Source organism: Alternaria hordeiaustralica, assembly GCF_023758085.1.
Source record: "Alternaria hordeiaustralica strain BMP 2776 chromosome Unknown scaffold_45, whole genome shotgun sequence".
Taxonomy (NCBI): domain Eukaryota; kingdom Fungi; phylum Ascomycota; class Dothideomycetes; order Pleosporales; family Pleosporaceae; genus Alternaria; species Alternaria hordeiaustralica.
The window spans coordinates 112,450-139,673 of NW_026056817.1; the positions used below are offsets into that span (position 1 = coordinate 112,450).

General features: G+C 52.8%; 11 protein-coding genes across 11 annotated transcripts; 7 read left to right on the plus strand and 4 right to left on the minus strand.

Moving 5' to 3' along the window:
• Window positions 1–341: 341 nt before the first annotated feature.
• J4E84_010734 (uncharacterized protein) lies at window positions 342–1,578 on the plus strand (the record flags this gene model as incomplete). Its single annotated transcript, XM_049393289.1, has 3 exons — window positions 342–482; window positions 758–1,284; window positions 1,449–1,578. 3 exons carry the CDS (start codon window positions 342–344, stop codon window positions 1,576–1,578), a joined length of 798 nt encoding a protein of 265 aa, XP_049239013.1.
• A 210-nt stretch (window positions 1,579–1,788) lies between these two features.
• On the plus strand, window positions 1,789–4,846 carry J4E84_010735 (uncharacterized protein; the record flags this gene model as incomplete). Its single annotated transcript, XM_049393290.1, has 4 exons — window positions 1,789–2,542; window positions 2,594–2,676; window positions 3,369–3,470; window positions 3,857–4,846. The coding sequence occupies 4 exons, from the start codon at window positions 1,789–1,791 to the stop codon at window positions 4,844–4,846; spliced, it is 1,929 nt and encodes a 642-aa protein (XP_049239014.1).
• Window positions 4,847–5,603: 757 nt separating this feature from the next.
• Window positions 5,604–6,837, minus strand: J4E84_010736 (uncharacterized protein; the record flags this gene model as incomplete). Its single annotated transcript, XM_049393291.1, has 2 exons — window positions 5,604–6,622; window positions 6,681–6,837. The coding sequence occupies 2 exons, from the start codon at window positions 6,835–6,837 to the stop codon at window positions 5,604–5,606; spliced, it is 1,176 nt and encodes a 391-aa protein (XP_049239015.1).
• Window positions 6,838–6,963: 126 nt separating this feature from the next.
• On the minus strand, window positions 6,964–7,357 carry J4E84_010737 (uncharacterized protein; the record flags this gene model as incomplete). Its single annotated transcript, XM_049393292.1, has 3 exons — window positions 6,964–7,009; window positions 7,062–7,197; window positions 7,249–7,357. The coding sequence occupies 3 exons, from the start codon at window positions 7,355–7,357 to the stop codon at window positions 6,964–6,966; spliced, it is 291 nt and encodes a 96-aa protein (XP_049239016.1).
• A 295-nt stretch (window positions 7,358–7,652) lies between these two features.
• GCN5 (histone acetyltransferase) lies at window positions 7,653–9,131 on the plus strand (the record flags this gene model as incomplete). The annotated part of the gene is made up of 3 exons (XM_049393293.1): window positions 7,653–8,161; window positions 8,218–9,043; window positions 9,102–9,131. The coding sequence occupies 3 exons, from the start codon at window positions 7,653–7,655 to the stop codon at window positions 9,129–9,131; spliced, it is 1,365 nt and encodes a 454-aa protein (XP_049239017.1).
• A 2,955-nt stretch (window positions 9,132–12,086) lies between these two features.
• J4E84_010739 (uncharacterized protein) lies at window positions 12,087–14,093 on the plus strand (the record flags this gene model as incomplete). The annotated part of the gene is made up of 2 exons (XM_049393294.1): window positions 12,087–12,496; window positions 12,551–14,093. 2 exons carry the CDS (start codon window positions 12,087–12,089, stop codon window positions 14,091–14,093), a joined length of 1,953 nt encoding a protein of 650 aa, XP_049239018.1.
• A 2,349-nt stretch (window positions 14,094–16,442) lies between these two features.
• On the plus strand, window positions 16,443–18,039 carry J4E84_010740 (uncharacterized protein; the record flags this gene model as incomplete). Its single annotated transcript, XM_049393295.1, has 3 exons — window positions 16,443–16,482; window positions 16,535–17,103; window positions 17,158–18,039. 3 exons carry the CDS (start codon window positions 16,443–16,445, stop codon window positions 18,037–18,039), a joined length of 1,491 nt encoding a protein of 496 aa, XP_049239019.1.
• A 715-nt stretch (window positions 18,040–18,754) lies between these two features.
• J4E84_010741 (uncharacterized protein) lies at window positions 18,755–19,936 on the plus strand (the record flags this gene model as incomplete). The annotated part of the gene is made up of 1 exon (XM_049393296.1): window positions 18,755–19,936. One exon carries the CDS (start codon window positions 18,755–18,757, stop codon window positions 19,934–19,936), a length of 1,182 nt encoding a protein of 393 aa, XP_049239020.1.
• A 151-nt stretch (window positions 19,937–20,087) lies between these two features.
• J4E84_010742 (uncharacterized protein) lies at window positions 20,088–23,161 on the minus strand (the record flags this gene model as incomplete). The annotated part of the gene is made up of 2 exons (XM_049393297.1): window positions 20,088–20,814; window positions 21,381–23,161. 2 exons carry the CDS (start codon window positions 23,159–23,161, stop codon window positions 20,088–20,090), a joined length of 2,508 nt encoding a protein of 835 aa, XP_049239021.1.
• Window positions 23,162–23,879: 718 nt separating this feature from the next.
• Window positions 23,880–24,337, plus strand: J4E84_010743 (uncharacterized protein; the record flags this gene model as incomplete). Its single annotated transcript, XM_049393298.1, has 2 exons — window positions 23,880–23,895; window positions 23,964–24,337. The coding sequence occupies 2 exons, from the start codon at window positions 23,880–23,882 to the stop codon at window positions 24,335–24,337; spliced, it is 390 nt and encodes a 129-aa protein (XP_049239022.1).
• Window positions 24,338–24,923: 586 nt separating this feature from the next.
• J4E84_010744 (uncharacterized protein) lies at window positions 24,924–26,585 on the minus strand (the record flags this gene model as incomplete). Its single annotated transcript, XM_049393299.1, has 2 exons — window positions 24,924–26,377; window positions 26,426–26,585. The coding sequence occupies 2 exons, from the start codon at window positions 26,583–26,585 to the stop codon at window positions 24,924–24,926; spliced, it is 1,614 nt and encodes a 537-aa protein (XP_049239023.1).
• Between the last annotated feature and the right edge of the window lie 639 nt (window positions 26,586–27,224).

Genomic DNA, 27,224 nt, shown 5'->3' on the forward strand with positions numbered 1-27,224 from the left:
CATCTTTTGCTTTTCCATACCTACCGTCTGGCTTGCGTCAGGTTGAACTAGTTCTGGATGCAATCTACATGTACACAACGTCTTCCCGCTATTTTTACGCGAACCAAATTACTCCATTAAGAATCTGTACGAAGCGTTTACGATTTTCCTCACAAGTGAACGATAGCGGTGTTTCAAGAGTCGGAACGGAGTGATTAGTAGTCCGTGGAGACCGACTTCGGTTCAGCATCCTTTCGCCTTTCGTAGTCAGTCTCGCTATTGGTTCCACCGAACTCCTTCGGTGACATACCTCCGGACCTTACTCTGTTCGATCAGCGGTATCAGAAGCGAAAACCAGAATCATGACGAGCTCAGAATCAGAACAGGCGCAGACATCACGGAAGCGCTCACGCAGGAGGGACAGCGTCGATGACGGTGGTGCTGGAGGAAAGAAGGCTAGGGGCCGTCCACGGGTAGACACACAGGACGCCACGGCTGCAGATGTGAGTGGAGACGCAACGTCCTTTTTGTTCTATCTACCCGATTCGTCGTTGTCAACTCTTGGAGCGGGAGGGTAAACGGGACATGCGCACCTGTCCTGATCGAAGAAGCTGTCAAGTTGTTGATGTGTTCTCCAGCTCGACCCACTGTGAGCTCCTCATCGTCATCCCCACCTCCTGTGAACGACGCTGATGAGCCTGCCGTGCTCCAGATGACACTACCCAGCATGGAGCTCCTCGCGATCCGATCTCAGCATTCATGTCGAATGTACTGACAGGTGTACCAGAGACGAAGAACTCAAATCCGGCTTGCGCAGCGTGCATATCGGCAGCGGAAGGAAACCACCATCGCGTCGTTGAAGAGTCAAAGCACACAGCTTCACTCGATCATCGAGCAGATGAACAAGGCCTTTCTAAAGCTAAACGAGTCCACCATCAAGTCAGGTCTATTACAGCTGAATCCCAGTTTGGCCCAAGAGTTCAAGCTGGTAACGGAAACGTTCGCGAGCTTGACGAAGACAGCCAACGAGGGCCAGTACGAGGGAGACGAAGATGGCGAACCCGGCGAACACGGGATTGAAGGGAATGGTGCACCAAAGCTAGCCGAACCGGAGCCTGAAGTGCAGCACATTGGATGGGGATACTCCGCAGTTCCGAAACCAGCCGCTGAGAAGCGTCCGCAGCCACAGTTGTCAACACCGGATAGCTACCTCGCCCACATCAGTGCTGCATATGGCAATGTAGACTCCCGCAGGAGCGATCTGGTGGGTTGCCGTCAGTTTGGAGCTGGTTCGGTCTTCGACCAGTCGCACCGATCTTCACAGCCTCCAGCAGACCCATCACCATCGCATACTTCATCCCAACCGACGCAGCTGCCTTTCGGGCTTGTAGACCTTCTGAGTCAGCACCAAGCACCGTATGGAACAACAAACCTACACACGTACTCCGTCCGTGTACCGACGCCTGAAGCGACACCGCCAACGAACAGACTGCCCACGCCGCCTCTATCGAAAATATCGTCGAAGACGCTCCCTCCGGTCACAACGTACAGTTTTCAAGAAACAACATTTGCGAGACGATTGTCGAGGGCGGCGCTTGAGGCGGGGTTTCATTTGCTTAGCAACGCCCAAGCTCGCCCTACGGTACGTTTTCAGCTAGTCGATGTAGGAATTGTTTCTGTGGCTTCACTGCCTTTTCTCCTGAGTAGTGATACAAGGCTAATCATGACAGCTAGGCAATCAACCGTGTCTTCAAGCTTTCTCTACCTCATGAGACCCTCGATCAAATACGAAGCCGTTTCCGAACTATCATGGCCCGTGGCATTGACGAAGACCTGGATTGGTGGGAGTCACCATTCCTCCATCTCGGTGGTGCAGGAACTCATTATCCGCGACGGGACGCTGCCGGCAACGTAAAGTCTGTCAGAAACGGATGGAACGTACGGCAAATTGGGCCAACAGAGAACAAGGTGCTCATAATAGAGAATACAGAAGACGGTAGGAGTGAAGAGCTACGCGGCGTGGACCTCCGTGGATACGAGGGGGAATGGTTCGATTGTTACGACGTACAGGGCTACTTGGAAGAAAAGTACTCGTGCAAGCTCGACCCGAAGAGCTCGTTCGCCGAGTGTGTCATCGAGGTTGACGACGAAGAGCTGTCTAGAGCCTCCAACAGCGCACTACGGCAACGACCACACAGTGCGACGAGTCTGCCTCCTCTTCACCAGAGCTCCGCAAACGCATCGGCAGCTCCGTCAACCACTTCGACAAATCCGCCAAACAACTCTTACAACATCGCGGATAATGGAGCTTATGGGCTAGACCTGTCTTTTGGAAACACTGGTGAATACCCTAGGCTTGTCAACTACGAAATCTCCTATGATCAGACCCTAGGTTTGGATCTCGCACCTGGGTATGATTATGGGTTTTCGCATACACCCGCCTTTCACATGGACAACATAGATCTGGGCATGAACATGATGAGCGATGTAGCGGCAGCTCTACCAGTGGTGAGGCAGAAACGGAAGAAGACTGCCTGGCTAGACGTTTCGAAGCTGATTGATGGTGAGTGTACACATCCACGAGAGGTCAACAGTTGGCTGACAATTACGACAGAGATCATTATACACGGCGTGTGTCTCGGGCGATCACCGGGGTATAGGCGCAAGGACGTTGATGCAGCGGTACAAAAGGCCTTGGTGCATGACCATTAGCCGGTAGCGATTGCGAGGAGCATGCCAAGATACCCAGGTGCGATTCGAGTGCAGTGGCGGGAGTTTTGCTTCTTATGGGATGCAGTTGGCTGTTTGAGGTGCATTTGATGAACTGACGACGTTTGTACCAACATTTGAATCGGTTCGTATGTATATTGATCATGAGCACTACTATATTTCGAATCTGCCAGAACGTAGCATCGTGTTCTTTGGATGTTGAGCTGTGAGCGTGGTCACGTGTGGCGCTAGAGTAGCGTTAGGCGCTAAGGAACCGGCGCCCTCAATGATTGCCGGAACGCCGCTCACTATCACTCATACACCCACGACCCCGAAAGCTGAGGGCACCCGACCACGTCGTACAAAGCCTTCCGTCTGGGCTAGCGATATCCGTAGAACTTCCTTGACCGCGCAGAAGCTTCCTCAAGCGCGCGCACCTCTCTGCAGCCTCAAGCGCTGACGTCGCCTGCCTGGCTTGCCTGCCTATTCCTCAATCCTCTGCACGCGAGCAACCATCACAAGCCGTCGCGCAGCTATCACAGAGCTCGCATCGTATACTAGATAGCTCAGACCATATCAAACACTCGCGATCATGTCGAACTCGGTCGTGGTTAGTATCCCCAAGGCGCGCATGCGAGCGGTGGAAGGGTAAAGGCAGGCTTGCTAACAGCAACCACCAGGGCGGCGTGTACCAGCAGATCATCGAGAAGGTGATCCAGACCTCGCAGAATGACTTCGAGGAGTCGGGCGTCGATCATAGCACGCTCGACGAGATGAAGCAGGTATGTTGCAACCTGGCCTCCATCTCGGCCAGCGCGCCTTCCTTTTCTTTGTCGCAGCACATTTGCGACCGCCGTCACACCGCTTTTTATATCTCTCACTTTTCTTGTCAATTCATTCCTCGCATCGGTTTCGCTGGCTGCGGCGATCGCGCGGTGACCGCCTGGCTTGGGTGATGGGCGGCTGGAAGCGGGGCGGAGTTGCCGGTCGGTCTGGCAGCTCCGGGGGCGCCTCAGTATTTGAGATGCCTTCTTATAGCCCCTGCACAGCTCCCCCACCCGCCAAGACCAACGCATCATTTCCCAACAAGGCATAGTCTGTCATGTGACGGCTGTTCTCACATCATGTTTTGTTGCAGTTGTGCTGAGCATATACTGACTATCGCCAGGGCTGGCAAGAGAGGCTATCCGCTCTCAAGATTGCTCACTTTCCATGGGACCCTGCTCCTGAGCCTGTTCGTCAGCCGCCTACGGTACCGTCCAACGTAAAGGTTGACAATGATATGCCTTCCGTGTCCGGACCTCAGGAGGCTCTCAATTTCCCCAACGTGCCCGTGAAGCAAGAAGGAGGATATCAGCCACCAGTTGCTAACTACCCTCCTGCTCAAACTGCGAACAACGGCTACGGCGGTACTTATGATCAAAACCAGCAGCTCGCGCACCAGCGTGCAGCTGCTCTGGTACAGCAGCGAGTGCAACAGCAAGGACATGTGCAGCAGAACTTTCCCAATCTGGCGCAACAGGGCCATCTGGCTCAAATGCCTATGCAGAACCAGCAACAGCAGCAACAGCAACGCATGATGGCGCAACAGCAGCAACAACAGCAGCAGCAGCATCAACGACCTCCACAACAGCAGCAGCAGGGAATGCCACAGCAGCGTCCCCCACCGCAAAATCACATGTACACCTCACAGACTGATGGTTCGGGTGATGCTATGGCTGACTGGGAGGCATTGAAGGCCGCACGCGCTGCTGATGCAGTAGAGCGCATGGCGGCGGACGACTTCATGCGTTCTCGCGTTGATGCCATGGCTATGCGTCAGGACAGTGGTCTCATGGTACCGCTCGATTCGATGCCAAAGGGCAAAAAGCGCAAGGCGGCTATGCGTGTTCTGCAGGCCGAAGACGCAGAGGCCTCGTCAAGCGCACCGGTTCCCGCGCGCTTCGACGGTGACGACGATGTGAAGCCAGAAGAGGATCCGGATGACGCCATTAACTCTGACCTAGATGACTCGGAGGACGAACTTGGGGATGGTGATAACAGCGACGATGAAATGGTCGACTATATGTTGTGCACCTACGACAAAGTCCAGCGCGTGAAGAACAAGTGGAAGTGCACGCTCAAGGACGGCATCTTGACCACGAACAAGAAGGAGTAAGTTGGGTGTCGAGACCTTAAAGAGATTTTGCTAACGATATGGAAGATACCTGTTCCACAAAGCAAATGGTGAATTCGAATGGTGAACATTCGCCACCCATTGCTAATGCCCGTGGTAGCTGAACTCGAGTTCTAAGTCGCTCCGTGCAGCGCACGAACCCCACTCGATCGAGACGCGAGTCTAGCACGCCTCATACACGACTCACCAAGCTCGATCCCCCCTTCGCGACGACAAAGCGGCTCGGTACGAACATCGATAACGGGCATCAGATTGGATATTATGGCCTCGCGCGACACTTGAGAAAGAAGAAAATAAGAAAGAAGCTGATTCCCATGAAGCATTACATAAAACTATGGATGGGACGACTGGGCGTCCTGAGTATCCCCAGTTTACGCTATTCAGATTGATTTTGCACTCAGTTCAGGACTAGAACTTTGGCTGGCCTCACATGTCCAAGCATTGGCGTATGGGCCCCATGGCAGGATTACATTTCATCAGGTGGAGTTTTTCAGCTTGAGTAAAAGAAGGAATTGTCGAGGTCGGGGCCATATGCACAGCAAACGTCAGGACTTCTAAGTAAGAGGCTGCCAAACAAAGGCTCATGGTTGCTTCATCACAGAAGACATTCTACGATTGTGGATTTCATTTCCTACTCTGTTCGGGTCTGGACAGACTAGCAAATATAAGAATTGGCAAAATCGGCATATGCTGAGCTCAAGCTCCCTGTTTTCTGCCAGTAGTGATGCCTATCATGCTCTCATAGCATATCGTAAGCGCCACTCTCGCCATCGCTTCCTGGGCCATTGTGCATCAGGGTCTCGTCAACGTCTGCGCCCTCGGCCTCCTCGTCATCCTCTTCTACCAGCGGAACGAAGCGAAAGTCGACGAAACTCACTTGTCCGCCTGTGGCCCCTCCAGGTCCAGTCTGAGAAGCCGACCCACTGCCTTCGACCTCAATCATGAACTGTAGACTCAACACGCCTTGGGTATCGGCTCGTATACTGACTTTAGTCGCAACGTTCATGGCGCGCGCGGCCTTTTGTATCAAGCTAAACTTGTAGGACGAGCGGAGTACGGCTTGTGGATCGCTGAGCTGAAAGGTCTCGAGCAGATTGGTAGGTTTCTGATCTGCTGCCTCATTGTTCGTGTTGAGGTTCGTGGATGCAGGAGTGCGGTAGGCAGAGGGCTGGGGCTGATTGTTGAACTCGACGCGTGCTGAGCCTAGAGTGCCTGATGACGATAGAGCGAAGAAGGGCTTGCCGCGCACGGTTTTGGCGTACATGGTCAGCTTCTCTGGGCTTGTCGATGATAGCTCTTGTACTGCGTCATACAGCCAGCTGCCTCGCATGATGATTTTCAGGGCGAGGGCTTGTCGATCGAAAGGTATTTCGTCTGTGTACTCTGGCTCGTACGTCGTGAGATCGCATTGCGTGCGTATGCTCGCCTCTGTCAAAGTGACCGCCAGTGGAGCACCGGGGCCATCGTAGCTTATTCGACAGAGGTTGTTCATGCCGCCTAGTATGTTGTTTCCAGTGAAGGCTGTGCTGGTGGGATATGCACCATCGCGCGCCCATGGTGGTTTGGAAGTGGAGGGGTCGGTGAGGCCGAAGATCTGGAGGGTCTCAAGGAGAGCGGGAAGAGATATTTGAAACGCGGGAGTGGTAGTAGATGTTGGGTCGAGTTCATCGTCGCTGTCGGAGTGTTGTGAGTTCGGCGGTGCGGCGCGCGCATTGAAGGTGTAGGTTGTGAAGAGAGACTTGTCGAGGAAGGCGGATGCTGTAGTCGTGTCAGATCTGGAATGTGCAAAAGCACATTGCATATAGGCATTACGTACCTTCCATGACGCTCGCCTCATCCACAGCGAGCTTCATGCCAATGTCGCTGATCTGGACATGAGCCTTGTTGGAGAAGGCGATGCAGCGGAGGAGGAGGTACAATTGTCGCGCAGAGCTCGACACTGCTGTGAGGATCGGGGGCTCTTCTTCGTCCATGGTGCTGTGTTGTGAGTGTGAGGGTACGGGCTATCGCGCAGGTAGATTCGAGAGTCTTGAACTTTTTATTGGTATTCCATAGATTGTACACAGTATGCCCCTAACGCCGGATGGAGAAGTAGGAAACTAGACGTATACGCCGACTGCACAGATCATGTAGACGGCGCCGAAGCTGTTTGCAGTCAGTGGGCGCATGTTGTAGCTGGGTTTCCGAGGCCACGTACCCGAATGCTAATGACGCGGGAACACCGAGAACGGGGAGGTTGATGAAGGAGCGGTCTGTGTGCGCATGAGTAGGGTTCGCTAGAGGGGCGTGGCTATGTCGCGTACTCAAGCCGAAGATGGTAGTCAAGATGAGAGCTGCGCGCCTTGTTAGCAGAGGTCCACTAAGCAGCAAAGCTTCCAACATACAGATGGCCAGCAGCACGAAGCCGACTGTAAACTGCGTGTTCTTTCCGACAGCAGGGCTGAAGGGCGAGGACGCGGCAGCCTCCCAGACGTCTACAAGTGGGCTCGACATGTGTGCAGGCGTGCAATTGGGTTATGTAAGTGTCTCTCTCTCGTGAAGCTGCTTTGGTGGCCTTTCGTGTTCACTCGCAGGTGATCGGCCGTGATTGGTGTGGGGCGACTAGCGCGGGAGGCGCAACTTCCCCGACATTCAGTCAACACCACGCACAGGGCTGAGAGAAGGCGCGACGGCACACAGAAGGCGCCCTACACTGCAACATGGCGGGCGCGACCGACGACAGTAAGTGCGCATACCCTCTCCAGCTTCATGCGCGTCAACAGACGTGCATCGTACCCACAAGCCGGGCATGTCTCCCCGCAACGACATCCCGCAGTTGCGCGACGTGCTGGGCTATCCCACCTCTCCCCCAACTTCACCACTGCTCGCTCCTCCCCCCATACCTCGCCGACACACCCGGCAGTCTTCTTCCAACACACGACTTCGCGAACTACAAGCTAACCTGGCTCGCGATGAAGCTAAGCGCAAGGCAACCACCGACCCTCCCAACGGCTCTCCCAAGCGCATAAAGCAGGACCCCTCGACACCTTCTGCCGCCGACGATGCCCCCGCGCCTCCCGTGAAACGTATAGTGCCATTCCCCGAGAAACCCGCCGTCATAGAAGAGCGCAATGGGGAGATTGAATTCAGAGTAGTCAACAATGATGGGGAGAGGGAGAGCACCATCATCTTGACAGGCTTGAAGTGTATCTTCCAGAAACAGTTGCCCAAGATGCCAAAAGACTACATTGCGCGCCTCGTCTACGACAGAACCCATCTGAGCATAGCCATCGTGAAACATCCCCTCGAGGTGGTAGGGTATGTTAAGGCTCTCGTCCCATGTCTGGTCAGACGCTGACAATACAACGTTCCAGTGGCATAACATACCGTCCCTTCGACAAAGGCCAGTTCGCCGAAATCGTCTTTTGCGCCATCTCCTCTGATCAGCAGGTTAAGGGCTACGGTGCCCATCTCATGTCACATCTCAAAGACTACGTTAAAGCCACCTCGCAGGTCATGCACTTCTTGACCTACGCCGACAACTACGCCATCGGATACTTCAAAAAACAAGGCTTCACCAAAGAGATTACCCTGGAAAAGTCAAGATGGATGGGCTACATCAAGGACTACGAAGGCGGCACCATCATGCAGTGTAGCATGGTGCCCAAGATAAGATACTTGGAAAGCGGCAGAATGCTCTTGAAGCAGAAGGAATGCGCAAACGCCAAGATAAGGGCTGTGAGCAAGAGCTACGAAGTCCACGCGCCGCCAACGCAATGGGCAAAGGGCGAACTGAAAGCCATCGACCCTCTGACCATTCCTGCCATCAAGAACTCCGGCTGGTCACCTGTCATGGACGAACTCGCTCGCGCGCCCCGCCACGGACCCAACTACAATGCCCTTCTCCATCTCCTTAACGACATGCAGAACAACAGCAACGCCTGGCCGTTCCAACAGCCCGTCAACAAGGATGAGGTGCTTGACTATTACGACGTCATCAAGGAGCCTATGGACCTTGCGACCATGGAGGAGAAACATGAAAAGGATCTTTATCCTACCCCCGAGGACTTTATCAGAGATGCCAAGCTTATCTTCGACAATTGCCGAAAATACAACAATGAAAGCACGCCGTACGCAAAGGCGGCGAATCGTTTGGAAAGATATATGTGGCAGCGGATACGTGACATTCCAGAGTGGTCGGTGAGTATTCAACACTTTCGTGCCTGACGCAGCAACATCGTGACTGACAAACTACCAGCACCTGGAAGGCGAGTTGACAGGCAAGTGAGAGGTTTGGGGTCCCATCACTCTGATTCTGCCGTGCATAGGGGGCGTTTGTTATGTGGGTTATGGCAACTTGTATCATCATCACCAACAGGCTTGTTGTTTAGCGGCATTGGGTAAGGTGTTAGGTGTATGGTATGGTAGCATTGGTTTGAGGGTTCGGTCGGGCTGATTATACCCTTTTTCGTTACGTATTCGAATCACTTGTTCGTACTCATCTTATGAGAACATGCAATGTGATGTTGGCTGTGCAGCGAATCTGTGGACATGTGGTTGAGCAATCATATGGGGCGCAAAGTGTGATGAAGTGGCATACCGATGTTGGAATATTGATTTATCTATGTGGCCTACTTGCAATGTCAATATGTATTCCCTGTTGTGCCCAGCACATCCCCGATAAATCACACTGAGTCACTTCAAAACGAACCGTCACGCAACTCTACGCGAGCACTGTTGACACCTGTCAATATTATTGCATACTTTCAAATCACGAAATGTGTGATTTCGTGTTTGCTCTTCGCATGAGGTTCACATCACGGGTTAGCACGCGGTAGCACCAAGCACACGTTCGCAAAGCTAGGTACGTGGGACCAGATTCTGTGATCAACCTAGTCGAAAGTAGGTAACCGTACGCCAAACATGTTTGGTGCAATTGCACAATGCTAACATGTCGTGTCCCGCAACCTTATTGTGGCGTCCGTAGCGTTTGATGTACTCGGTTGATGAGATTTGAACAAGGCTTCGCGGTTTAGTGACGGGATATGGTGCTCGTCTACGTGACAGCCACGACAGAGAAGCGAGGGAACAAGCTTTGTGGATGGTAAAGGCTTGTGCAGTGCGCGCTAGGAAGTATGAGCTGCAGTGCGGTGGACGAAGAGGATGAGGATGCTAAGCTCGTTGGGATAAATCACGCGAGAGTAGCCTCAAGTCGTTCGGAGGCTGCGCTGATCGTGTTCCGGGGGAACCGTGATTTGATCAAGTGAAAGCACAACAATTCTAACGAAAGATGACTTACCCAAAAGAAAGTGCGTTAAACAATTCAATCCACAAGCCCAATATGGCGCTGTGCACTGGATCTGGGTGTTCCTATTGCTGATGGGTGTACCTAGATCGGCTTTAGTAGTCCCGGCGTGTGCTTCGCAAACATACGATTACAATCGTGATATCGCTATGATTTGCACCTAACATTAGTCGACAGGCCTTACGCAATAGCGCAGATGTATAGGCTCGTGTTTGCTTGACGTGGTGTACACACACATGTATTCCTCACCCGTGTTTCGTCTCGGAAAGTGGAGACTCTCTTCCAGACACTGATAGGAACTCACCGAGATGACGGACAGCACGGATGCAAAAAGTAAGTGTTCCGGATTGCGAATAAGGTGCTGCATCGACCATGATCCTTCGAATCGAACATATGTAATCAGTGAATGGAGGCTCCGCGGATGGCTGTGCCTCTTAGTTATTGGTATTCCGTGATTGTGCTCTTAGCAGACGCCACGTAAAGTATGATTAGGTACAGTAAATTGTAACCATTCGGTTGGCCTCGGGTGGGGTGGTAAGCCTGACATGGGAGAAGTGCCGACGACTGGGCCTAGTGTACTGCGTGAGACGTTAAGCTGGAGCAACGCGATGCAGACATTTCCCCATGTGATGAGCACTGTGAAGTAGGAATTCGGGAGGGCTGGCTTCGCAGTCCAGCTTGAAATGATGCCAGCCCACACGATGTGCTACCGCATGGAGCTGGGCCCGCTGCGGGGAAGGGACAAGGCTAGTCCCAAGGCCACCTGCGGATCTTGAACGGCATTCATTACAATGCGTCTGGCGTCCAAAAGCATGTCAGGATCGCTCGGCCAGCCAAGACAGCGGCTATCCAAAGTGTATACACAGGCGAAGTCCGCGACATGATTCGGCGCATATATCTCGATGCGTGCCCTCGTGATAAGAACCCCAGCTTCCCTCAGCTGCAGGACACCACAAGCGCGCTCGGTGGTCCAGCGTCCCTAGCGCAGACCTGGTTATCGGAATGATGGTGATAGCGCTGGTCGAGACCTGTTGGTCAGATAGCATTGAAGGACACCAATCCAACACTCGCTGATGGAGGCGCACGCCGTGTGCTACCATGGCGTTCGCGCGTGTCCCGCTGCAGCGTACTGATAGGAGTGGGTTGGTCTCCTTGCGTCAGACGGAGTACCCGGTCTGATCTGCATTCCGGAGGGTCCACAAAGACAAAGTACAGGCGAAATTCAGCAACGGTTCGCAGATGCTGTCTTCGCCCCTGTGCCTGTGTAATTGCTGCGAGACCCTGGCAATTGCTTCTGCACATGACCCAGGGCAGCGGAAACGTCGACCTCGGGGAAGACGATGGAGGTCGGGTTGTCAAGGCAGAGGTGTTGCTTCGAGAACGCCACGCGAAGCCCAAAACAGAGCCTCAACCGAGGAGGGTCGCATATTCGCCGCCGCTTATCACGGACTGGGCGGGCGTTCCAGCACGTTCATCTCCGTGATTGGCGCTTGGACGGGCTATCAAGGCTGGGGAAAGATAAGAACCTGGTCCGGGTTGCAGAAGCGCGGTAGGTCGGCCGGTACTGGGTCGGGTTGACACAAGAGACAGGCGTGTGAACAGCGAGTAAGCGAGCACCAACATGAGACGGTAGATATTCCAGAAAGCGGAGACGACCGGGAGCCAATGGAACCCTGTGCTACTGTGCTCTAGCCAGTGCAAAAGAGGAAGTTGCCAAGTGACCGTCTGGAGCCCGTTCAACTGTTTGTCTGGGCCAGCGACGGTGCGATCCCTCCACTTTGGTGGTAGCGCGTGCCACGGTGCGAAAATATAATTCCGCGAGGGCCGACCTCGATATGAGAACCAACAGTTCCTCGTCGTTCAACCTCTGTTCAGGAATTGCCCTTGTGCCTATTCGTCGCCATGGCTGATATCCGCGACCAACACAACGGCTCACCAATGCCCGGTGTCGCCCGCAATGACGACCCGGCGCTAGACATTGCGCGCGAGCACCACCACGAACACGTGCACCACAGCGCGCGTGCGGCCCACCCTGACAACGTTGTCTACACCACCGGAACCACAGACGAGCCGACCAGCAAGTTGTTCCGCCCCAGTGGTCTTGACAGCGCCAGCCAATTCACGCCCATTGGTGTTGACAGCACCAACCTCCACCAGCGCCACCCTGTCAACGAGAAGCATGACATTGAGAAGGCCGGTGGCTACGACTATGAAGTCGAGAAGGCTACGCGCAGCTCTTCTGATCCCGAAATGGAGGCAGAGAAGAAGCCCTGGTACTCTTCCTTTGGTGCTTTCTACCGGGCGTTCAGACTGCCTGTCCACATCTTTATTGGAGCGCTCTTCACCGGGTAAGGCGCATTTTAACGTCCATCGTCTCGAGTGCTTCGGGCTAACAGTACCAGATGGTGGATTGCCAGTGTAGTCGTGCACCGCAACGACAAGAACTGGATCATTCCATTCTTGTTCTGGCTGGCCATCATGATCCGCCTGATCACTCTGCACGTTCCCATCACCATCGTCACCAAGCCCATGCACTGGGTCTGGGCCAACACTGGAACGAGAATTGCCAACCTCATCCCGGAGAAGATGCGCATTCCTGCCGCTGCCGCCCTCGCCATCGCTGTCATCATTGTCGGATCATTCGCCAGCGAAGAGAGCGAGGACAACACCCGCGCAAACCGAGCCGTTTCGCTGTTCGGTCTCGCCGTCTTCATCTTCATGTTCTGGGCGACTTCCCGCAACCGCAGCAAGATTGTATGGCACACCGTCATCGTCGGTATGCTCATGCAGTTCATCATCGCGCTGTTCGTTCTCCGTACCAAGGCTGGATACGACATTTTCAACTTCATCTCCGAACTCGCTCGCCTACTCTTGGGTTTCGCTAGGGACGGTGTCGCTTTCTTGACCACCCCCGAGATATCTCAGAACACGTACTTCATGTTCAGCGTCATTCCGGCCATCATCTTCTTCGTCTCGTTCGTCCAGCTCTTGTACTACTGGGGCATTCTCCAGTGGTTCATCGGCAAATTCGCCGTCTTCTTCTTCTGGTCTATGCGAGTATCCGGTGCTGAGGCCGTGGTCGCGTCTGCCTCTCCTTTCATCGGCCAGGGTGAATCTGCTATGTTGATCAAGCCCTTCGTTGCTCATCTCACCATGGCCGAGATGCACCAGGTCATGTGCTCTGGATTCGCTACCATTGCCGGTAGTGTTTTGGTCGCCTACATCGGTATGGGCCTTAACCCACAAGCCCTGATTTCATCTTGCGTCATGAGTATCCCTGCATCGCTCGCTTTCAGTAAGCTGCGATACCCGGAGACTGAGGAGACTCTTACCGCCGGTCGTGTTGTCGTGCCCGACGACGATGAGCACAAGGCCGCCAATGCCCTCCACGCCTTTGCCAACGGTGCCTGGCTCGGTCTCAAGATCGCCGGTATGATCGTCTCTACGCTCTTGTGTATTATCGCTCTTCTCAACCTGGTCGACGGTCTGCTCACCTGGTGGGGACGCTACATCAACCTCGACGGCGACTACGACTTGACACTCGAGTTGATCCTCGGTTACCTTTTGTACCCTGTCGCTTTCCTCCTCGGTGTATCGCGTCAAGGCAACGATCTGATTCTCGTCGCTCGTCTCATCGGTATCAAGGTCATTACCAACGAGTTCGTTGCGTTCCAATCGCTCACCGACGAGGACCCCGCGTCCCCCTACCACGACCTGAGCCCACGCTCCCGTCTTATCGCTACCTATGCTCTCTGCGGTTTCGGCAACATTGGTTCCCTGGGTACACAAATTGGTGTGCTCAGTCAGATTAGTCCTGGTCGCAGCGGTGACGTCTCGCGTCTCGCCATGTCCGCTCTTATCACAGGTGTTTTCTCCACTCTGTCCAGTGCGACAGTTGCAGGTCTTGTCGTTCTCGACGGATCCAACTTCAGCTCAGGCTCGTAGGCTTGGAGCTAGAAATGTATGAAATGTTGCATTGCTGAGGAGTCGCTGTTTGGTGGTCCTAAAATATTATGTTCAGCCAGTTTTGGTGTACGAGATACCCACAGTAGTACATGGATTTGATGAAGAATCAATACTCTCACTTCAAACCTCTTCCTCAAAACTCCGACCGTGAGACGTGATGATGACTTTAAATGGGGATACGAGATGGGTTATACACTCCGCCCTTGCTACCTTGGCGTCGCCCTTTTACTCACGACATGTTGCCTCAATCCGGTTAGCGTCTGCAAGAATGGCAGTCTCTCCAACATGAACAACACAGCAATCTCGCTTGCGATACCGGTCAGCCTGTGCGGCGTATTGGCGACTAAGAGTATCGTGGGGATAATGATAGCTTGGAGTAGGAGAGGTCTGCTTTAATACTGGTGTTCACACTGCACTTGGGCAGCTGCTGATGAGCACGTGCTGAGGCCACGACAGCGTTCGTGGACTTGAAGAAACCACGAGCTCTCATTATCAATGTTCGTGCGAGGCTATTCGCCCACCATACGTCTCATTAAACTCGCAAAATGCGACGATGCAAGGTCGAGGTTTACGGTGTTTGTGTTTGTTCCTGCTCCGCCAAGCCTGAGCTAGCTGTGTCAATGGAAAGACCGCCTGCGATACCATGACGCTGGCTCCTTCTTAAAGTCCAGGTCCAGTACTCTACGCTTGTCGCACAGCACATACTGAGCCAGATATACAATGCGTTAGCGACACGTCGAAGGGGAGGGTACGTTTCGCATACGAGAGCGCTAGTAGGTGCCATGCCACACCGTTGAAAGGCAAGATCGAATGCCTGCCCGACCCGCACAGACCGATTGCACTCGATAATCCCCGCTGACGGCGTGATCCCAACGCGATGTGGCATCTGTGGCTGCCAATCCCGCCAAAGAGATAAGAGATGCAGAACAGCCAATGACGCGTCGCGACTGGCAACTAAGCGAGCCTGCTAAGATTGCCGCTGGAAGCTTGACGGAAGAGACGCTGGACAGATGCTTTTTCCGTGTGCCAACGGCTTTCCTGCATCTTGTCATCGAGTTTATAAACCTTGGCCTCGGTAGTTTCGACGTCCATGGCTGGAAAGCTGCGAAATCGTCAGCGTTTACCTCTCGCATGGCAATCCATTCAACAACGCGATACACAGCCGCGTTTTGACAGCCGCGAGCAGCTGCTTGAACCCAACAATCTCGAAGCCGTACAGGCCTGCGATTGGTTGCAATCTAGCTGTGAGTCAAAACTGCCACACAAAAGTTAGCATCTTATCTACATCGTTCCGCCGCGTTATCGGACCATACCGGGGTTGGAAGATCGTTTCCGCACATGGTGTGCATCCTCCTGTTGCCCAACCCCACGAAAGCCTGCAGAACCATGCAGATGTCGAGCTGTGATCGTTGTCACCTTGAATAATTATCCGCGAATATGCACGCTAGCTCTACGGTTGGCTATACCTGCCTTATGCGTGCGGCCGATGAACGGTGATGCTCTTGCTTTATCATGGTCAAAGCCCTCTCCTAGAGGTCGTATGCCGGCAGATCATGACCGAAGCTTTCTGCGAAATCTCCCAAGCGAAGCTAAGCAGTAAGGTTAATCATATTTCAACTTCCGACATCCCTCTGGCATCGCACTTTCCACTTGCCAGCTGCTCGTCACCTGAGGTGTCTTTAACTCACCCAGCATGAGTACACCTCCGCCGCTAAGCCAAGGCTTTGGCTATGGCATTGTAATCGGTTTAGGCTTTGCCTTCTCGTAGGTCTTACGTCTCTCATACATGGGCATTACTAACTCGGCAAAGCTTCGGTATGATCTTGACGACATTCGTGCTGAAGAGATACAACTATGAACTCCAAACCTCTGAGATGTTCTCGACAGCTGGTCGTACAGTAAAATCGGGACTTGTCGCGTCAGCCGTAGTATCATCTTGGACATGGGCGGCAACACTTCTCCAATCGAGCGCAGTCGCCTACCGATATGGAGTATCTGGCCCCTTCTGGTACGCCTCGGGAGCGACTGTGCAGATCATCCTATTTGCTACGATTGCTATCGAGCTGAAACGAAGAGCACCTAATGCACATACCTTCCTTGAGGTTATTCGAGCCAGATACGGTCCAGTCACGCACGTCGTTTTTATGGTCTTTGGTCTCTTTACCAACATCCTTGTCACTTCGATGTTGTTGACTGGAGGCTCCGCTGTGGTGACTTCGGTACGTCAAACGCGGCGAATGATATATCTGTACTAACCTACTCAAGCTCACCGGCATGCCAACTGCTGCTGCTTGCTTCCTGTTACCGGTTGGTGTAGTTCTTTACACCATGTTTGGAGGCATCAAAGCCACTTTCTTGACTGACTACGGTAAGTTACTCCCTTTACATTTGCAGCAAAAAGTCGCTAACATTAGCTCTAGCACATACCGTTGTCATTCTGATCATTCTCTTGATGTTTGCCTTCACCGCATATGCGACCAACGAGAATCTCGGAAGCCCTGGGAAAGTTTTCGATCTATTGGTACAAGCCGCAACGGATCACCCAGTCGAAGGAAACGCCGGAGGCTCTTACCTAACCATGCGATCGAAAGAAGGTGCAATCTTCTTCGTGATCAACATCGTGGGCAACTTCGGTACTGTGTTCTGCGACAATGGATACTACAACAAAGCCATCGCAGCCAGTCCCGTCGATGCTCTTCCCGGATACATCATTGGTGGTCTGTCTTGGTTCGCGATTCCATGGCTAGCCGCTACCACGATGGGTCTCAGTGCAATCGCACTCGAGAATAACCCTGTTTTCCCCGGCTATCCTAACCGCATGGCTGATGCTGATGTGACAGCTGGGCTTGTGTTGCCCACGGCCGCTGTTGCCCTGATGGGTTCGGGAGGAGCAGCTGCAGTTCTGCTTCTCGTCTTCATGGCTGTGACCAGCGCCATGTCTGCTGAGCTGATTGCTGTATCTTCCATTTTCACTTATGACTTCTACCAGGTAAGCATGGCTCTACTGGTCATTTAAACGGGTTATTGAACTGACGAAATAAAGACTTATGTCAACCCTAAAGCTACAGGGAAACAACTCATCTACATGTCTCACACCATGGTTGTAGGCTTCGCTGTCGCAATGGCAGCCTGGAGTACAGGGCTTTACTACATCGGCATCAGCATGGGTTACCTATATCTCCTCATGGGCGTCATAATCTCTTCCGCTGTTCTGCCCGCCACTCTAACGCTGATGTGGTCAAAGATGAACTGGGTCGCAGCAACCTTCACACCACCTCTCGGCTTCGCCTGCTCCCTCATTGCTTGGCTCGTCACCGCCCAGAAAGAGAGCGGTGAACTCACTGTGCTGACTACCGGCGCCAATAACCCTATGCTAGCAGGAAACGTTGTCGCTCTCCTCTCCCCCATTGTCTTCATCCCCGTCTTCACGTACGCTTTTGGACCCCAGAATTACGATTGGCAGAGCATGAAGGCTATCCGCAGGGGCGACGACCACGATCTTGCTCTTGCCGCGAACGTCGATCTAGAACGGATCCCCGGTGAACAACGACGAGCTATCGAAGCTGACGAAGAAGAACAAGCCAAATTACTCAAAGCATCGCGTATTGCGCGCTGGCTCACGCTCTTCATGGCGGTATCTTTCCTTGTGCTGTGGCCCATGCCCATGTACGGCTCTTCGTATATTTTCAGCAAGAAGTTCTTTACTGGATGGGTTGTTGTGGGCATTTTGTGGATGTTCTGCTCATGCTTCGCAGTAGGGCTATATCCGCTTTGGGAGGGGAGAAAAACAAGTGTCAGGACATTCAAGTCGATATACATGGACATCACGGGGAGGAAGAAGCCGGGTAAGGGGCCGATGGTTGTGGAGGGTGAGGGCACGGATACACCTCCGGAGGCTATGGATGAGAAGATGGTGGAGAAATGAGTTGTAATCGGAAGAGAGCAGGATTGCCCATCACTGTCTACCTAAAGAACACGATCGTAAAGGCCGCGTAGCCGGAGACTGAGCAGCCTGGGCATTAGCCCACAAGGCGGTTCCAAGCCACTAGTGCTACAATCGACGTGTTGCGCGAGATTCCTGATAGAGTATACCAAGATGTTTCAAGGCTATTTCCGTCGGCACAATTCGTATTTGCCGGTGTTGACCGAAGTTTTCTAGGATGGGTCTCTGACCATTGGATCTAGTAGCTAGGCCTTCCGTGGTCTAGCATCGATGAGGCTCGGCTTAGCGACCCACGTGGCAATAGCCATCCCACGCAAAAATCACTACCCCTAGATGTACCGGCTGGCCTGTTCACAGTGCCGCATGCCGTCTTGCAAATGTCGAGTGTGACGGGTACTACGATTTTAGCATGCAATATGCAAGTCCGACGAAGCAAGCTCACCCTGTGCGCCTGCCTTTTCGATCCAAACATACGCCCACGATGCCGAATGACAGGCGGTGAAAAGATCTAGAAGTCACGACTTTGCCCGAGCGTGAGGCTAAACTAAGTATCGTCAAATTGTCCCTTGCCTTGGCCGATTGATTTTTCTGACTGAACCCTTGTCTCCACGTCTTCTCCAGTTCTTTCCTTCTTCTCTCCACATTCCTTTTCCCTGTGTGCGTTCTTTGGTCTGTTCATTTGTTAGCGAGGCGTCAGATGAGTGTCAGTCTTACAGGCAGTTGTCTGCCACCATCAAGCAGCTTACCACCTATTCGTTCACTGCTATCGGCATCGGAAGATCAGATCTTCGCCGCTCTCAAAAACCTACAGACGCTGTACTGTCCTGTACGCCTTCCAACTACTATCTCACACCCGACATCGAAAAGAGAGCACACGTCTATCGTCTCACCACCTGGACCCGCGGATTCCGGTTACGCGTCTCAAGACGAAGGCGAAGATGATGAGAACCAAGTCACAACCGAAGAGGTGACAGCAGCTCTGCGTGCAGACCCATTCGAGCGCACTTTCGCCACCCAATGGCTAAACTCGCTTCTCGCGCGCTCGGAAGAGATGGAAGTCGATGACGACGTACGAGAAAAACTTGTCGACGATGCCGGCTTCATTCTTTCAACCCTATTCGAGAATGCTGAGGAAGAAGAAGAGGCGCTGACACGAGACTTCTGCTTCCCCACTTCATCTGGAGATTCAATTAAGGTCACGCTTAATGATGCGCCGCTGTCGAGTACAGATCATACAGCAGTCGGACTCCAGTCCTGGGGCGCCAGCATCGTACTCAGTAGCATGATGTGCGCTGAGCCAAAGCGCTTTGGACTGACTGAAGACAGTCTTGCGGGGAAGCGGACAATCATCGAGCTCGGTGCAGGCACTGGACTCGTCAGCTTAGCAGTCGCGAAATTACTTCCTGTGGTCGGCGCTGAACCCATCAGCATCACGGCGACCGACTATCACCCTGCGGTTCTGGAGAATTGCAACGCAAACATCGAGACAAATTTTCCTTCGAGCTCATACGACACACGACCTGTAGACACCGCAATACTGGACTGGGCCCAGCCTCCCACACACATGAAATCAGCGTCCGATCTTCTTATCGCCTCAGATGTGGTCTACGCTCCAGAACATGCCGCCTGGCTGCGTGATTGTGCGGCGCATCTCCTGGCTCAGAACGGTGTGTTCTGGCTCATGGTCACAGTGCGCAAGACGGGCAAATTTGAGGGTATTCCCGATACTGTTGAAGCCGCTTTCGAACCAGAGCTCTGTCCGAAGAGCGACGACGGGTTTACATTCAGAATTCTGGAAAAAGAGTTTGTAGAGAAGAGACGGGGTATTGGACGAGGTGACGAGAGCGGATATAATCTTTATAGAATTGGATGGGCATAGACCAGTGCGATTTATAGACTAGACAGCGCAAGCGACCTAGCGGGCTTCATCAGTGCCCACGATGTTACGAATTCAACACCCAGATCTAAGACCTTCGCAGCGAACTAAGATGCTCTTGATACGTACCAGACACTTCCTCGTCCTCTAGCACTCAGTAATCCCCAAATTTGTATCTTGCTCGCGCAAGTTTGTCCGCTTCTGGGTACTTTTCGACGTTGACAGCCACAGTCGCAACACCGAGGGGGATATCAACCGTCCGCAATATGCCCAACAACCTTATTGCAAACACCCACATCCTGTCGTTGACTTCTAATCCCTTGACTACGAATGGCTCAAGTGGCAGCGCCAGCTCCTCGATTGGTATGAGCACAGCGAGCTTCTCGAGCGTGTCCTCCATATCGTCAAATCTCGCCTGTATTCCAGGAATAATTTTTAAACCAACATCCCAAGCCTCCCTCATATGCTTGAAGTAGGCGCTATGAATCTTTCTCGCCATGAGGAATTTGGCGTTGTTCATGGGATCGGTCGGATTGTCGAGCCATTCTGCACCGGCTATTTGTGCTTCCGTTTCTACCTGCTTCAGTTTGATCTCTGCCAAGTCGATGAGCTTTCGCAGAAAGTTTTGTGTCATATTCAGCAGTCTTCCAGTATCCTCCATGGGCCCATTGATCAGGTTTACAAGAGCAGGATCCGGACAATTTTCGGCGAAGTCTTTCCATGCCCTGCGCTGCGATTGAAAGAGCGAGTTGATGTGAGTGAACAGGTATGTAAGCGGGGTAAGAGTGAATTTCAGGACGAGCTTTTTAGTCTGGGAAGACATGCTTTGGTTGAATGATCGGTGCCGGTTCTTGGAGAGCGGTGAAGAAGCAGGTGATACGCTCGTTTGCTTCTGTTTGCATTATCGTAAAGAAAACGGTGAACAAAGCCGAAGGTGTCGCAAAGCCGGAACTTCATATACTATCAATCATTTGAAGAGATAGATCGCATGTACTAGCTGCCACCATCCCTCTTCCTCTTCCTCCTCCTTCCCCCGTCGCCTGCTACGGATTCTACCCGATGTCGATCTTCGGTAATGCCCGCGAGAGGAAAGACATATTTTCCCATTGGCTGACGTTGCGCGTACCAAACTCCATTCACCCATCCAGCGCTATACAGCAAACAATCCCGCTTGCCACGAGCCTCTTGGATCCTCCTACCGACTTCCAAGCTTGCCAGTCGTTCAGAATCATGTGATTGATCCCAGCTCGTGAAAATCTTTGCAAGGCAAGGTGCTCCGTCAGAGTTTAAGTGGGTTGCTTGCTCTGTCCTCCAACCATCTGGCTCCGGCCTGATGAAGATGGCAGTTGGCTCTGTATGCGGACGTGCTGAAGCCAGCCGCCCCAAACGAAGCTCTTGATCGTCGCGAAGAGCTTGATAGAGTGCGAACATCATGTCTAGTACGTACGGTGCAGACGGTGGTAAATCTGATCGCGACAGATGTTCATCAAAAAACAGTTGTCTGCGCATGTAGCTGGCGAGCTTGCTACCTGGCCATAGTGCTTCCAACTTCTGAATCAGTGCATCCAATGCCGTATGTGCATCCTCGTCGAGCTTCGTACCCCGAAGCACTGGACCTCGGCCTAGATCAGATAGAGCTTCTCGATCCGAATCGGTGAGACGGAGGCTGAGCTGGTCTGCTCGTATTCTTGATCGCTCACGAGGGAATAGTTCGAAAAGCCAGCCTTCCGTCTGAAGACCACGAGACGTGATAGTTGGGGATTTGAGACGACAGTGGTCGACGAAAGTTTGCTGGAATCGCAGATTAGGGACACTAAACTCGTGTTGACATGCCGCGAGATATGATTGTAACGTGTGCTGCATCAGGTTACTTTCGCAGGGCAGACGCGCACGGTCAGATGGTTCCCATGTCGTACTCTTCAATATCTCCCCATTCACCAGTATCAGTGCGAGCAGAGCTACAGAGAGGCTGTATTTGTCTGGCTTATGTATCGGAGATCCTTTCCCGATATCTATGCGCTTAGTAAATCTTAGAGCGTTTGCAAGGATAGCGATTCTGTCCTCCTCGTTCTCCAACGAACGGCTGCAAATATCGTCGAGCACACAGTTCGTAGTCGTTCGGTACGCTGAAATCTCGTAGTTGCTTCCGCGCCGATGGTTCTTGTTATCGCCAGTATTACCGCGAACGCCATTGCTCCCGGAACGCAACAGATGGTCTTCCTGTAGCGGTTTGTAGCTCTTGTTGCAGATGTTGTATTGTTTGAGCTTTTTCAGTATGTCGGTATTAGGCCGCCGTTCCTCAGGACGAGCCAAACAAAACATGGTCGCATTTTGTCGGAGATCCTTAAGTTTGATCTTCAAATCCCCAAGGATATCACCAAAGTCATAGCCCCGATCTTTTCGAATACTTGCACCGCACGGTATGAGCAAGGTCATCCTGTTCGAAGCCAAGTGATCTTCTTGGAAGATCCAGCCACGATCCCAGCGAGGGTCGCTAAGAATGCGCTGAATCAGCCTTTGTACTGCTAGAACATTGACTTCGGGTCTCAACTTTGGATTTTCTCTGTCTCTGGGGTCGACGAAAATGCGGCCCTGCAGGAGCTCAGATAGAAGATCAACTTCGTGTTGACGCGTAAGCTTCACGGTGAGTAGGCCAACCGAGACTTCACTGTCGCCGTAGACTAGATCCATGATCTGAACTCCCAGTTCCTTATCTTTTGGCCACTTTCTTTCGTCTCCCGATCTCTGATATATGCACTCCTTGTCGATCCATACTTTGGACACATTAACGCTCTGTGCGAATTGTATTACCCGATCCATGTAGCGGTCCGGAAAGTCACTTTTGTGCCGCTTCGCATGCGGCCTCCTGATTCGATAATCGAATACAGGGGGTTCAGGCTCATCGAAGTGAGCCCATCTCCATGAGACAGCAATGTATGCGTCTTCGTCGTCTTCTTCACGCTCCGTGATGGGGACTTCGCATGACGGTATCTTTCGCTCGTAGAAATAACGGCGAGCCTTAGCTAGTGCGTAGCGGCAGTCTCGTTTCTGCTTCTCTGCCTGTAGATCTGGTATTTCGGAAATATCCAGAAACCGCAATTTCTTTGCCCATTTTTCAGCCTTGCTTCGATCAGTTGTGAAACGTTGGACCTCTAGTAATTGCTTGCGGAAAGCGGATGGGTCGCCGTTGAAGATCTCGCCGAAGGTCTGATGAAGATCATTCCTCATGCTGTAAGTAAATGTTCAAGTCTTGTGGTTGATGTTGAGGAGGCGGAATGATGAGATGAGAGGAGAGCGAGAACGCGTCTCAGGTCCCCGCATGAGACGCGTTCCTTGTTCCACGTAATCACGTGTTCAGCTTGGCGGCGACGCAATAACGCGCAACCATCCCGACCTCTTGATGCAACAGCATTAGTCGAATCAAACGCAAAAACGATGCGCCGCAAGCTGCTCGGTCTCAATGTCCACCGCAACTACCTCACCAGCGTCCAGAACTATCAGGTCGTAGCAATGGCACTTCGTGGAAACACAGATTGACTGCAATGGTGCGACGAAATGCAACAGAGTAAGCCGCTGCAAATGACTCCAAAGTACTTCCCAGCAACCTGAAGGTGTTGTCCGCTGCTAGGGATCGTTAAACTTTGAAGTAATTTGAGGAAAGAGATGCGAGCCTGCCGAAGAACTAGTCCACGTGCTCCATCCAAAAGCGGTTATGCCTCGGCATGATCGTTTCAAGGGTCTCGGCCCACTCACTTATTCACATGCTTCCCCAGATTCGCAGCTGCATACATCATCACTGCTGTCACAAGCCTCCGAAGCTCTTATATATCCCAGACTGTTCTACACTCGCGACACCGACTCCACAAACCTCTTCCCCCTAGCTACTATCGCCATCAGTCTCTACCTCTCTCGAAGCGCATCACCACTCTAGCAACACATCGCCAACATGTCTCTCAAGAACGGTATGCACATGCCGACCCTACCAAACCTCCTATAGAAACCCAGAATAGCGTAACTAACACATCTCTAGACGAATTCCCCGCCTCCGCCGCCTTCGACGAGATCGCGCAAGCCCTTTCCGCTTCCGACGCCGACCGCAAAGACGCCATCAAGAACGGCAAGGCCATCTTCGCTTTCACACTCAAGAACAAGGCCGGCACACAAGAAACATGGTACCTTGATCTCAAGGAGACCGGCACGGTCGGCAAGGGTCCTGCTCCGGCGGGCAAGAAGGCTACCGCGACACTGGTGCTGAGCGACGAGGACTTTGGCAAGCTTGCGGCCGGCAACGCGAATGCTCAGAAGCTGTTTATGAGCGGGAAGTTGAAGGTCAAGGGAAATGTTATGAGCGCGACGAAGTTAGAGCCTATCTTTAAGAAGGTGCAGAACAAAGCTAAGCTATAGATGCGAGGCTGGAGGCGAATATATATACCAATTCTCTCGAATAACACACTTCTAATTAATGGGTGTTCAACAACTCAGTGGATGCTAATGACCACAATGTCTGCGCATGATAAATATATAGAGTTTGGGGCATAAACATGGCCTGTAAACAAACGTGCGGACACCTTGCAGGTACGGCATAATATGGGCACAGCCCTGGAGTTGGTTCATCTTAAAGTAGACACCCAAATCACGCTGAAACGATGCAATGAGCGCAAACATAAGGTAAGGACCAGAAGGAAATGTCATTGAAGGATCGTAAGGTCATACTATTCTACTCATACCATCGTAATGATGCGCAAACGTGATTTTCGGAGTAGTCGTAAAGGCCGTGGAGACGTTGAGTCGTAAAAAGCGGGAGGAAGACAAGACAAAGGAAATCAAAAAGAGAGGACATGAGAGGCCGTTATCCGAAACCCAACAACACAAGAACGATAAAGACAGAAAGCAGACGCCAGAAACCATGCCCGAGGGGTATCAACCGTGACATACCACAGCAAAACTCCCTAGTACCAGACAAGAACCCAGGAAAACAAGCACAGCCACTTCACCTAACCATGACGGGCGAGCTGCCCTTCCAGCTCGAAAGATGCAGGAACCTCTTGCCTCCACCCCAGAAGCTATCTTTCTTACTTGACTGTCGTGGTCTACCCAACCACCTCGACAGCGCATGTTCTCTCCTCTCCTTTCCACTAACCTCTTCGATGGCCTGTTCGATCTCCTCAAGCAACGGGCCCATGACCCGCGGCTCGGCATCAATAGGCGAGAGCATAATGGGAACATCCATGACCTCTTCTTGATACTGCTTCCACCGATCACTCCCTGAGATGGTAGTCAGAGGTTCAAGCGCGAGATCCCAGTCGCCCTCGCGCAGTTTGACGTCTTCGAAGTTGAACTCGCGGAGGGAGCGCTTGTGCTTTGTGATGAAGTCGCTGATTTGCGCGGAGTCCATGAGCGCGTTTTCCAGTTCCATGACGCGGAGGCGAGGGAACTTCAGGGGACGGGGACCATTGGTTTGGCCGCGGAGAGAGGGGTGAGTGGACTCCTCTCGGCTGGGAAGCATGCAAGGTTCACGGTCGAGTGAGAGGGGTGAAGGCCCTCGCTCGCCTTTCCAGCGGAAGAAGACACGCGTTAGGCCGCGCGAGAGTGTGGCGAGGTAGGCGTGCAGGATACGGAGGTGTTCTAGAGATTGGGCGCGGGTGCGCGATGAGCTTGAGTTGAAGGGTATGCTTTCCATGCAGATTGACAGGCGACGGATTTGGCCCCAGCGCTTGGCTGAGGACGGTGTGCTGCCGAAGCCGTGCATGGGGTGGAGGTATAAGAGGCCACCAGGGTGGATGGGGTGGAGGGAAAGAGCAGAGAGGCTGTACAATGGAGCGCGCTCAATGGCGATGCGGAGAGAGATGAGCGCATAGTCGACTACACCTCGTCGGTGTCGAAGTGAGCCAGTAGATCCCGGACATGAGACCTTGAGATGTGTGAGGTTGATCAGTTCAGAGAAGGCGGCGCAAAAGGCAGGGACATTGGTCGCGGCATGGAACAGTGGTGGGTACTGTTTGATGAGCAAGTCCTGCATCTCCCAGCTGCCATACTTGGGCGCCTTGTCTTTGGCCGGTCCATGTTGCGGTGTCTGGACCTGGGGCTCGTAGATGAACTGCTTCTCTGTGCCAGTGCACGGGTCGATGATGGGTGGCAAGCAGGTCTCTGGGCCATGTGGCATGTGGAAGGTAAAGGTCTTGACGTGACGGCCTATCCTCGATAGCGCTTCGATGCGCGCTGGTTTGGAAAAGGTAGATGTCTTGAAGGTCACGGTCATCTTCTCGAAGAGTCGTGGCGCGGCTTTCGATGAGAAGTCATGGCATACAAGGCGGAAATTAGATAGGTCTTCAGTTTCCATGTGATCCAGTACGTTGTCGCGGCAGGCGTCGTTTAACCAGAAGCGCAAGAAGACTGAGCTCGTGGAGAGGACCAGGTTGCAGATGGAGCCATTGGAACGAATCGCTTCATGACGTTAGGATGAGTGCGCGCGCATTGCGACGGGGTACTTACATCGTCCATCTACTGTCGTCGCAGGTGTCAATGGGATCTCTCCAAACAGTAACTTGGAGCTTGCGCGCGATACTGTTGTCGCAGCGCTGGCATAGCTGTTCTGGCTCTCACCCGAATGTGAGCGCTTCAGTGGCGGTGGCGACGATCGCTGTGAGTACATGTTGTAATAGTCGAGTGGGTCGCATGCAATAGTGTTGGTTCGTAAAAAGGTCGTTTATTCTTCAAGGTATCAATCTCGTGGTAAATCTCAAGTAAATCGTAAAAGTCGTTTCAAACATCCAGCATTCGAAAGAGTAAGAGCGAAACCTCAGGAAACAGAAGATCCGACGGGACCAGCCACGACCTCGTCCCCAGCTGTATTTACCACAGCGCGGTGCATGGTTGCAAAGCGGGGCCAGACGCTACTACACGTGAGCTGCAGGTGTGAGTCAAAGGTCGTTCCCCTAGATGCCAACGAGCCCGCCACCGGATTCCCAACTCTTAACGCAAAGCAGCCGAAGAATTGATCAGAAAACGCGACCATCTCGCGGTGGGTAGACGTGTATATATGGTGTTAGACGCGACGATTCGACCAAGTGGTCGAGTGGGGCTGCAGCCTGGAGCCGGCTTGAAACGTTTCACGCATTCTGACCAACCGGCTCGAAGCATGCACGGGATAGTGTATGCGGCTCTTGCATTAGTCTTGCACCGTGTCTGCATCCAGGTCTTGGAAGCTGTGGCTAAACAGTCACGACTGGCGGTCAGCGATCCCGTCGCGTGCAGGGCTGTTACTCATCCCGTAAGTCAGGCACGACGCGTC